Source organism: Cnephaeus nilssonii, assembly GCF_951640355.1.
Source record: "Cnephaeus nilssonii genome assembly, chromosome: 6".
Lineage (NCBI taxonomy): Eukaryota > Metazoa > Chordata > Mammalia > Chiroptera > Vespertilionidae > Cnephaeus > Cnephaeus nilssonii.
This window is the reverse complement of record NC_137077.1, coordinates 73726559-73738776: the sequence shown is the minus strand read 5'-3', so window position 1 is coordinate 73738776 and position 12218 is coordinate 73726559. Positions and strand designations below refer to the sequence as shown.

Sequence of the window (12218 nt, the reverse complement as noted above, 5' to 3'; positions counted from 1 at the left end):
GTTTCCATTGTAAACTTACGTTGTGCATTTAAACATTATTTTGAAAAAGAGTCTACGGACATCTCTCGATTCCCAAAATGGGTCAGTGGCATAAAAAATACTTAAGAATTGTTGTATTCTGTTCATGCTGCTTATATAGAACAGACTGTACCTGTTATCCAGTGATCTTTTAAAAGCTGCTAGTACACTTTATGCTTTAACATTTCCCATTATATTCTGTGAATTGGTGAGATGACTAAGTTATAAAAGTGGTTTTTGCTCTTCTTTTGGGATAAAGAACATTTTATTGCAAATACTAGTCATTTCACTTACTTGCAAAGATCATTAACACAGCTGGCAATATATAAATATGGGTCAATATATTCATGGCAGCTCAGAAAAGGGAACTGCAACAGTATCTGACACTTGAAGAAGATGGCCTGTGCAGAAAAAGGTGGAGGTCACCACAACATATTTAATGATATGCATGTACTCTCATTTTTTTCTACTGATCTAATTGCAAGATTCTGTTCTTACTGGGAAACAGAAGGTCATTTCTGCTTGTAAATTTTAACCAATATTTTTTAATTACATGTTGTTGTAATGAGTGCTACTTTTACAAAACATTACATTCATTATTTCTGAAATAATTGTAAAGTTATTCCTATTGCAGTTACATTTCCTAAATTTAATAGTGTTTAAGAATATAGTGTTTGCATTAAAAATGCTTAATGTTAAATATACAAATACAATATATGGTTGTTATATCCAACATGCCCATAGTTTTCACACCAAATTTACCTCGAATGCTGGCATTCCGCTGGAACATGGATTTGGAAAATCTGAGGGTGTGGGTATGCATTTGATGTCATCTGGAGTTTGCACCAACCAACTATTTGCAAACATAGCAATGTCTTCTGTATAGTCCTCTGTTTCACACAAACACATACACAAAAAGGTGTAATAGGATCGCTTTCTACAAGCACACAGTTCATCAACATGAACTCCTGGTCAAAAAGTTAAATTCAATAACTTGATAATTATCAGTGGTATGAGACTATACAGGGGTTGGGAAAAGTAGGTTTACAGTTGTCCTGATGGAAAAATAATACAATAATCTTACCTTATAATAGACAAATATGCAAATTGACCGCACCTTCGCGACGCCCAAGCCACGCCCACCAACCACGCCCACCAGGAAACCTTTGCAGGGACATTGGGGTGCGGCGGAGCCCAAGGCCGGGAAAGCCTCGGGAGGAGGCTTTCCCGGCCTTGGGCACCAGCGGGGAGCCTGCACCGATCACAGGAAACCACTGGGGGTCGGCTCCTGCGATCGGTAGCAGGGACGCTGGGTGCTGCCGAGCCCAAGGCCACCGCCCGGGGCCAAGCCCCGACCCTGAAAAAGGCAGAAGGCGGTGGCCACAGCCAAGGCCTGGGTCCCCGTTGCCGGCAGAAAACTGGTGCAGGCAGCCAGGTGAATGAAGGTCTATTGCACAAATCTTCGTGCAAATGGGCTACTAGTTAATAAATAATAATACAAGAATTAACTCTGTGTTTAGCATACTCACAACTGTAAACCTCCTTTTGCCCACCCTGTAACATCCCTTTAGCATGATAAAAATAAATTGAACAAAGTGTTAGTACCAAATAAAAATTAATATCATTGGAGAGGAAAAACTTCACTGAGAGTGAGTGACACAACATACACTTTAGTAAAGTACTAATTAGCCTCTAGGGTTGTGCTAACCCTAACCCTAACCCTAACCCTAACCCTAACCCTAACCCTAACCCAAACAACAATAAAAAAAATTGTGTTGAGCCCTTGAAATTTCAGAGGACATACATACAGTAAAAGACTGAAAAAGACACCTGGTGAACAGAAGACTAAGGAGTGAACTAATTTCAATGGAATGTGATAAGATGTGTTTCTAAACACGTTCAGGACAGATTGTTAAGAATCCTGACACTGTCTCAGCATTTCAGGGGCAAGATTCCAGAGCTAACGTGTACACAGCCACAGACAGCGGGCGGTGAGCACTCTGGCCTCTCTGCTCAGATCAAGTTTAAATCGCCTCAGCACCTGGCCTGAGAACAAGTTTGACAATGAAAATTAATCCTGCCCCACATTCAGACGAACAAGGTGACATCTCAAAGTTCCATCTAAGACAATTACTCTTAGGTTTGAGCTTTAGGTTCTCTGCCATGTAAATTACACAGCCACACGTCTACCTTTGAAGAATAGCTACCACATCAGTAGAATAAAAAATCTCAAGCCAAATGTTTGACACCTCTCTCTCTCTCTCTCTCTCTCTCTCTCTCTCTCTCTCTCTCTCTCTCTCTCTCTTCAAGATAGGAAGGTGATGTCCATGTGCTACTACCAGCTGTTGAGAAGATTGTGGGAGTAAAAATGCTTTTCTTTCTGACTGTAAAATCTCAAATTTTACTTTGGCCTTGAAGACTTTTTTGCCTCTTTATTCCTTCAACTCCCAACCTCCTCCACTTACCTCACCCCACCCTGGCCCAGCCCCTCCTATACCTTCTCCTATTCTTGCTCAACCTACACCAGTCTTCACACAAACTCATCCCCAGCTGCCTCCTGCACTTGCCTTGCTCTTGGCCCTCCTCCTTCAGAATCACTCTAACCCCTGCTCTCTCCCTTATTTGGTCTTGGAGCTATTTTTACTACATTGTGTTAATAAAAGAGTCACAAGAGTTGGTTATATGAGACACTATTTAATATGACCTCCTCAGGAGCATTCTCTGTCAATTGACCTGAACTATCACCAAACACACACTGTTTTATGACTCTTAACCTCCTTTCTTTCCTCATTTTTTTTTCATGGCTGCTATTTTTCACAAAAATTATATTTTAATTTTTCTCTTTATTTTGTCTTTCACTGTAATGCCTACGATGGGAAGGGAGAGAGCTTCCCTAAGCTGTCCTTCTGCTGTATCTCTAGGTTAGGAACTGGTATATAGTAGGTGCTCAAACACATTTGCTAAATAAGCGAATGAATAAATACAAGGGAGTTTGTAATATTTATTTAAAAGATTATTAGAATCCTAGAGCTTTCCAGTTTGGCCCACTTCATTATCTTTGATATTGTTGGAAATGTTACACACTCAACTAAGCATGGACCTAGTCTAATATACTGATTTTAAAAAAGGAAAAACGGATGTACTTTTAAAGAAAATTTATAGTCGCATTTCATTTTAAAACATCATAATTTTTTAAAAGTCTAAAGAACTAAAAACATTTCCTAAAGTCTCACTTATTTTAATATTTATGTATAAATTTTAATTTAACTAAATAACCAGGGAAATCCCTTAAAGTTCACTTAAATTCCAGCTTTTCAACACATATTTACCTATTTTACTTTATTGTGTTAATAAAAGAGTCACAAGAGTTGGTTATTATGAGACCCTTAGTGATCTTAGTGCCTGCATAACTAAAATTTAAATGTTTTATATAGAAGGTGCTACAAATAGAATAATATTGTCCATATTGTGACATTTCTAAGAATGCAAGTGAGGCACTATCAATTATGTTGAGAAAGTGAAGGGTAAACCAGGGTTTCTATGTTAATGTGTAGCTAGCTACAGACATTAATTATGGAACAGAAGCTCAACTAGCAACAAATTAAAATCTTTCTATATTCACAGAAATTCTGAAAAGCCTCATTTCTTTGTGAAGTCATTCCTGAAGAAAAAGTAGGAATGCAGAAAGAAATACAATTTTAATCACTTTTAATAAATTATGCATTCAATGGCATTCAGTTAAACTCACTGATTCTAAAGAGTTCTCTAATCAGCAAAGGTACAACTGACTTTCAAAGTACAGTTATTTTAGCTTTAGGATCTTAAAGCTAAAGGTAACACAGCTCACCTGTAGAAAATTTCTTGCATTACTAGCACATGGAAGAAAAGTGGAGGTCAGGTTCTTGTCACATCCCTATAAATTATTGTAAGTTAGTTTCTTAATTAATTCTGCTTTATACTGTGCACCAATAAAATTGTGAAAAAGCTGAACTCTCTCTTTAGGCTCTTCCCACATATTCTCTGGGGCCTTTCTTGCCTACTGCCAGGCCTCCGTAATTCAGTCCAATTGCCTCCTGCTAGTCTTCTTCCGCTTATAATTTGTTGACACCCCTTTGCTGCCCGGTTATCTCCCTGTGAGCAAACATTTTATATTCCAGGTTATCAAAGTCTGTCTGACTTTGAACTCAAATCCTAACAAGAATACATGCTGTTTTCTGTCTAGACCCAGACTTCCATACAACGTTCCCGGATGTCCTAGGAGAGCCACCGACAGCAGTCTTTTCTGACTCTAATACAGAGAACTGAATTGAGTGTTATTATTTTGTGTGTGTGACGCTTTCATATAGAAGAAATTAATAATCACCATTTGATTGACTCTGCTTGAGTCTAAATCCCTACTCGCAAAATTCACTCTAAATCTCCAATTAGATGCAAAACACCATTTCATGGGAATATCAATACTGTGAGTGTACTTGCATTGTGCTCATAGAATTTGAACATTTTCAGTTACATTTTCTTATTTAATCTTCACAGGCTGGAAGGTCTCAGGGTCATTATTATTATCTCCATTGTACATATGAGGAAATTGGCTCCGTGAAGCCCTGCCCTTTACCCCAGCCACCAGTGATCTAATCCTGATGATGCATTATGCATCTTGGGTAAATGTGTGCATTTAACAAGGTCCTCTTAAATGTCTTTAATGGAACATTTTTACTTCAGCTTCATTATAGTTTTATTGAGACCACGTGAAAGCAATTATAAATTAGTTAAAAGGTATTTAGCATTAACTATGTGCTACACGCTGTACCAAATGTTTTGCATGGGTTGTCTTTTTTAATCCTTGCAACTCTATAAAGTATATACTATCACTGTATCACTAAACTTAGAAAATTAATAAATGGCAAAGCAGGATTTGAATATCAGCGTCTGAGTCCAGAACCCAGACTCTAAGTAGGATTTTCACTGTGCCTTAAAACACAACATGTGGGCAACTCTTCTCTATTAATTTCATAATATTAAAAATGTATTATAGCCCAGCCAGTGTTGCTCAGTTGAGCATCGACCCATGCAACAGGAGGTCACAGGTTCGATTCCCAGTCAGAACACGTGTCCGGGTTATGGGCTCAATCCCCAGTAGGGGACATGCGGGAGGCAGCCGATTAATGTTGATGTTTCTCTTTCATTGATATTTCTATCTCTCTCTCTCCCTCTCCCTTCCTCTCTCTCTCTAAAATTGATAAAAACATATTTTTAAAAAATATTATATAGTACTTTACAGATTTAAAATTTATTTCTCACACATTTACTTAAGCATAGGATTGGGAGACATTCAGATCTGTAATCCAACCCTGACAGCATTTTACAAGCTGTGTTACATTGGGCAGACCACCTTGTGTCATTAAAAAATTAAGGAAATACCACCCACCTTACAGAATGTTGTAAGGGTTGAGAATAATACAGTTATGTGCTTATATTAACTGTTATTGTAAATAATATCAAGATATGTTCTTATTATTCCTGATATATATTAAGGTTCAGACTTATCATATTCCTATTTTTCAGCTGAATAAACAGCATCAGAGAGATTAAATGAGTTGCCCCAAACAACAAGACTTTTAAGACTAGAAACAAGATTCACAACCATGTCTGCTGGTCCTAAGAACAGTCCTCTTTTTATTACACCTCTCCATGTGGACCTAAATCGTGATTGCGTCCTGTGACTCTCTTATTCCATTGCCAGTACAAACTAGTAACCAAAGTATGAGAACACATTTTTAATAGCTCACAGAGATTAGTTTCATGACTTTGAATAAATAGATAAATGATGACAGAGATATCATTATTCGGAATAAAACACTTCCAAGTTATTCAACTTTTACAATACTGTTCACATTTAAATATCTTTGCAAAACTATTATTTGGCAGTCATTTGTTCTATTCCTATCAAGACTGGGTGCAAAATAGCTTTTGTCCAAAAGTGAATAATTTTGCCCCAATGAATTTGAATCACTAAAATGTAAGTCCCAAAAAGGAAGGAGTCTTTGTTTTACTCACTGATGTATTCCAAGCTCTTACAACAGTGCCTAACATGAAGTAAATGCTCAATTAATATTTGTTACATGAGTAATTACTGTATCTTAATTTTGCAAATATAAAATAACTAATGGTTTTCAAGCATGACACAAAAATATTTTTTTTCTATTCAAACTTCACTTAAAATCTCTAAAACAGGCAAGTTATAGCTACCAATTTACCCAACCTAGGACAAGTTGTACCCTTCTGGGTACAAACAGCTTGACTGGTGAAGGAAAAAGACCTCAGAAGTATCCACACATTTCTTCTGCTCCCCTTACCTTGTTGGATGATGAAATCATCAGATTGAATGCCATTGTAGTTTCCACATAGGCCACATGATTTCCCTTTAAGTTCCTCAGATATTTTGAGATAAATTCCAGATATTCCATCCCAAGCCAATGAAAAACCAAAGGTTGTTTTCACCAGAATGTAGTCAGCTAGTTTCTCAACAGAAACCTGTCCAATTGTCTGAGGCAATGTTAAACTTGAAAAATGGAACAAAGGCAGGTTAATTATAATGAAGGATCAATTATAGATCATTCTTTTCATAGTAACAGACAATTAAGTAAAACATAGTTATTATTCAAAATTATTGAATAAACTATGCAGTTAGATTTACCAAGCAACCAACCTATAGAAAATCTTGTTATTTTTTGAAAAATTCAATATTGAAATAAAAAAAAATTATATGTTTCTCCATGCTGATTTAGATTTTATACTTATAATTGGATGATTCTTTCAACCAACCAAAAACACACTTCTGCTAAATATCAGTGATTTTTGTAATCTGGAAAATAACCATGTCTACTTTGAATAATGAACTTAATGTATTTAATTTTATCTGGATTGTTTGAGATTTAAAAAAAGTGTTGCTCAAAATTTTGAAGTACAAACATTGTCAAAATATGTAAACAGGCTGCGATTCTGTTTAATGTTATTTTAATCTTGGCTGAAAGGAAATAGGAGCTTCTATCCCAAAGTGTCACCTTGGCATAAGTCATTGTTTTCCAAAAGAAAAATGTCAAGGCGTGATTATCACTTACATTTTTTATGCTACAAAGAACATTATTAGGAATATAGAATACTTTTTTCTACAGTACTGCATATAGGTTATATTCATAATTTTTAAAAAGCATAAAATTGGGGCTATTTAAATAAGGGTCACATTGAATATTTAAATTCCTGATCCAACGTCTAGTCTTTTCATTTTTCAAAAGCATGTGCACGTACAGAGGAAGTGGGAAACATATGAGAACTAAAGAAAACTAAACAATTGGACATTTTAAAAGCACAGGAAGTTGCCTAGGATACTTTTGAAAGAGCACTATTCCCCTTGCATTCACAATATGGCATAAAAGAGCAGGTGCTAATAATTCAAGACACGGAAGGCAAAAATCATTGTTATTATGAGAGCCATGCTAACTGAAAATTATAAACTATAATGTGAGGGAGGCAGGAGGTTAATAGGTATATTTACACATTTCTCTCAAAACTTCTAAATACTGGGTTCCTTTTCAAGAAAAGGATGGGTACATGGTACAAAAACTATAAAACTAAACAGACTCATTAACAAAGGGATAGCCCACAAAGAAATAATTCAAAGTATCTAACCATTTGCCCAAAGATGTCTGCATATAAATTTTTACAGAGAATTAGTCATAAGAATAGGAAAATAACTAAAAATTTACTTTGGAGAATAAATAAAAAGACTTTAGCTAATTGCTTCCATAATCTGTTAATATTTAAAATTATAGACATGAGGAATTCATATTAAATGCATAGTAAAATTCAGTATGAATAATACTAAGTTTATAAGTTCATAAAAGGTATACATAAAAAAGTGAATCAAGTTTTATAAAAATATTTTATAGCAATGGAATATTGATTTTATAGAGGTATAGTTGTTTTGTTGTGGGTAGTTTTGGGTTTGATCATTTGTCATTTATCTCTTTCATAGTAAATTGATTAGATAAACTGTTTTTTAAAATAAAAGATGCATGTGATCATTCTGATGTCTATAACATAAAATAATGCTAGTAGTGATAGGGGATAGTAGGAAAAATTAGATAATCTCCCAGAAATCTAAGAAAAACTCCAACCTCAGCAAGAAACATTAACAATGTAAACTAAAATGAATGCACTGATTACTGCTAAAAGTTATTTACAGATTTATATGTACAAGACGCCTTCACTTCACAGGTGAGAGAACAGAAGTCCAGAAAGGTAAGGTGTGGTGTGCAGAGCCTCATGTATTTGATTTCATTTTGGCAAACATTTCTCTAACACCTGCTATGAGTTAGGCCCTAGGCCAGATACAGCGTTAGTATAAGCAAGTTAACTGGTTAATAAAATAAACCCATCCTTTTTCTATCATACAACATCTCTGAGTTAAAATTTAAATATTATATCTTTGATTTAACAAAGGGTTAGTATTCTTGAAAATCTCCTTGAATGCCACTTCTGCTTTATAAAACATAATTTTTTAAAGTGTCGTTTATGTTATCTAAAATCCCATATAGGAAATTCTAAATTTCTATTTAAATTCAGTTCCAGGAAATACATATGTAGTGTGTTATCTTCCCATTCACATGGCCGTTTCTTTTATAAGACAATTAGAAGTACAGAACCCAACTGATCAACGAAATAAGCCCAGAGAGACAGGCTACTCTGGTTGCCTGACTTGGTCAGTGCTTCAGCCAAAGCCCTTTCTGTACCATCTGTTGACTCTAAACTGAGCAAAAAAGCACCTAGGTTGGTCAGGCCATGGCACTGGAAAGAATCCCTCTGGTTCAAACACTGGCTAGTGAATTCTGAAGGATGGATAGAATTGTTCCATCTGGTAATTTCCTTTTCCTGGCATAACTCAGCCAAGAGATAGTTAAGACTGATTATCTCTATAATTATTTAGATCAGAAGGCAGATTATTCCACAGTATTCCTAGTTTTAAATGTATAAAACCTTCCACCAATTCAATAAGTAAATGTCTCCTTACCTAAAACCCTCAGATATTATTTTTGGCAGACAGAAAACCATAGTGGCCCCCTCTCTGAGCTATTCAGGAAGGCCGGTTACATTTACATATTGGCTCTGAATCTTTGTCAGAACACTAGTGGAAAAACTCAATTCACATAAATTTGGAAAGGACTTGCAGAGATTTGGTTTTATTTAAAGTTTCTGCTTTAAAAATAAAAAAAGAAAGAAGAAAATATAGAGGCCAAAAATGAATGAACTATGAAGATATTTCTTGAGACTCTTAGAAAAAGATATGATCATCTTTTTTCCACCTATGTAGACATATTTATATCCTACATAAGCATTAGGGAGGTTACAATGGCTAGATTCCTGGCCTCCTGGCTGGCCTTGGAGCCTACCTAAGTTCTGGTATCTATGATATAACTTAAAGGTTATTGTTGAAAAGAAATTCTCTCTTCTTGCTCCACAATTCACTTTCAATGTGAGATGTTTGGAAGTGCTCTTTGGCTCTTTGTTCATGGTGTTATTTTCATTATATAACTTATTCCATCTTACCTGATTCCATTCTTTTTTATTTCATGCCCATAAATTCGAATTTCCTCTTGGTCTGAAAAGAACAAGCTGATTGATCGGTAACAATAATACACTGAACCAAGGCACTTAGGGCTATTATGAACCTTAAAGAGAGAAAAACAAAAGAAAGGATAGGAATATATGCCTTCATTTCAATTACTAAAACTACAATGTATGTCTACATTTCTATGGCATCATTAGTCCTATGACACTATACAAAATTATAACTACATTTTAGATTTTTAAGAGAAAACAAATATTCATCTCAGAAATTGGACAACAGGATTAACTTCATGAAGTACAAGTTAATTCAGCATTTTTTAACATGGTGTATATTAGAAAAAATAGTCTGACAAGACTGTAGAGCACCACAAAGAAACACACTTGTAATTGTAAAATATATTTTTATTGATTGATATCAGAGAGGAAGGGAGAGGGAGAAACATCAATGATGACAGAGAATCATTGATCAACTGCCTCCTGCCCATCCCCTAGTGGGGATCAAGCCTGCAACCCAGGATTGTGCCCTGCCCTAGAATCGAACCATGACCTCCTGGTTCATAGGTTGAAGGTCAACCATTGAGCCATGCTGGCCAGGCCATTTGTAACTTTTATATCCATATTTTTTACCTGTTAGAGAATCATGAAATCATGCTTCAAATAGAGCTCTACATAAAGCTTTGTGTAAAGATTGCAGTAGTGACTATAACCTCACTAAAAATAAAATCGCCAAGACACTTTAAGGAAGAGAGATTGTTTTTCAAAAAAGAAATGGATAGGGAAAATTAATAAATTAGTAAAAAGAAAAGAGAAAGCAAGGAAGAAAAGAAGAAAGGAGAACACCCTCTTCCAAAATTAATTTCCAAAGGTTCACAAAGTAGAGTATAATGATGAAAACATAAAATAACTGAAAGAAAATATAAATAACTATATAGGCAGAAAACAACTTTCTAAGCATAAAGGTGATAAGAAAAATCACCAACGATAAGATAAATGCTTAATACTGAATAAATGTAATATATATTAAATGAATAATCAACAAATTTTATTGGTCCCTTATTACCTACCAGTTGCTATTCTAGATTCTAGAGATGTAACAGTCAACAAAACAGACAAAAACACCTGCCCTCATGAAACTTTTATTCCATTAGAGGAAAACAGTTAATAAAAAAATATAACTAAATATAACTAAAATATATATGATGCTAGACAACATGAAGGAGAAACATTAAACAGACAAAGGGGATAAAGAGTGTATGTCAAGTGTTGGGAGTTAATTTTAGGTTGAGTAGCCAATGAAAGCCTCACTAATAAGAGGAAATTCTAGTAAAGATGAAGGAGGCATAAGAACAACTCATATGGATATTTAGAAGACCATCCTAGGCAAAGGAATAGCAAGTGCAAAAGCCTGAACAGGTATGCCTAAAATTCTGGCAGTATCCAGGAACCTATGCACCTGACCCCACTGAGGATACTGGGGAAATTTTCTTTGGAGAAACGAAATGGTAAAGGACATACAGATACTCACATCTGGGGCATATCTAATGAAACTAGAGACTCCCTGCTCAATCTCCCACCATGCAAGCAAGTCCCCATCCATATATTCAGAGATTTATGATCAGCTTTTAGAGCCTAATCCTCAAATGTGAATAAACATTCATGGATTATGATAAAAGCCTGCAATATGAAATACAAATATATAAACCAAATATAAAAGAAATAAAAAATTTTCAATAAACTTCCAAAAATTCATAACTAATATCTTCAGAGGGAAAAATTAGTTAGTGAGTTATATCATTCATGAAACAAGAATAAAATTCTGTTAAAATGAAATTCAAAGAATAAAAATAATAATTGTATATTGACAATATCACAGGAGAAACCTATAACTGAAATAGAATGATTAGAAGAGAAATATCTAAGAGTTGGAAATAAATCTGCCAAAATGTAAACCAAAAAAAAAGCAAAATGATGAAAAATAGGGAAGAATTAATAAGAAAATAAAGGACTCAATCACTTATTTCAGGAGCTCTAATATCTGAATCACAGAATTTCTGAAAGAGAGAAAGAAAATTCTGAAAGAGAGAAAGAAAAAGAAATATTATTCCAATACTGAGGGATTTTTAAAACTTGAAAGGGCCCATGAAGTATCCATATCCAGCACAATAAATTTTTTAAAAAAAACTTACATAGTCACAAAATCGTGCAACCCTAGGGATAAAGAGAATAACTAAAAATTTCTGCAGGGGGTTGGGGGGGGGCATATGTAAAATGTCAAAAATCAGAATGGATTGCATTTCAAAATTCTGAAAGTGATTTCCAACTTATAATCAAGGTTTCAGGATACTCACTTCCATGCACACTTTCTAGGAAAGTGTCTTTTCTGTCAAGAAAACAACTCAAAAATATAGTAAATTAAAACAAGGATGAGTACATGCATTTCTGCTCAGTCACCACTGCAAATAAGCACTGTTTTCATGTTTGAAGCATCCAATGAGCTTTTTAGAGCTTATCTCTCAAGTATGAACCAAATTCAACGATCACTAGACATTTCATGGACCCAAACAACAGAGAAATCA

At 34.9% G+C, this 12218-nt stretch overlaps 1 protein-coding gene across 1 annotated transcript in view; it reads right to left on the bottom strand.

Moving 5' to 3' along the window:
- OTOGL (otogelin like) overlaps positions 1–12218 on the bottom strand; it is a gene marked incomplete at both ends in the record, with an annotated part of 144717 nt that overhangs the window by 118544 nt on the left and 13955 nt on the right. Inside the window, 4 exons of the mRNA XM_079773801.1 lie at positions 313–419; positions 781–908; positions 6372–6577; positions 9622–9743. Coding sequence (XP_079629927.1) covers positions 313–419; positions 781–908; positions 6372–6577; positions 9622–9743 — 563 coding nt within the window. The remainder of the gene's footprint in view (positions 1–312; positions 420–780; positions 909–6371; positions 6578–9621; positions 9744–12218) is intronic.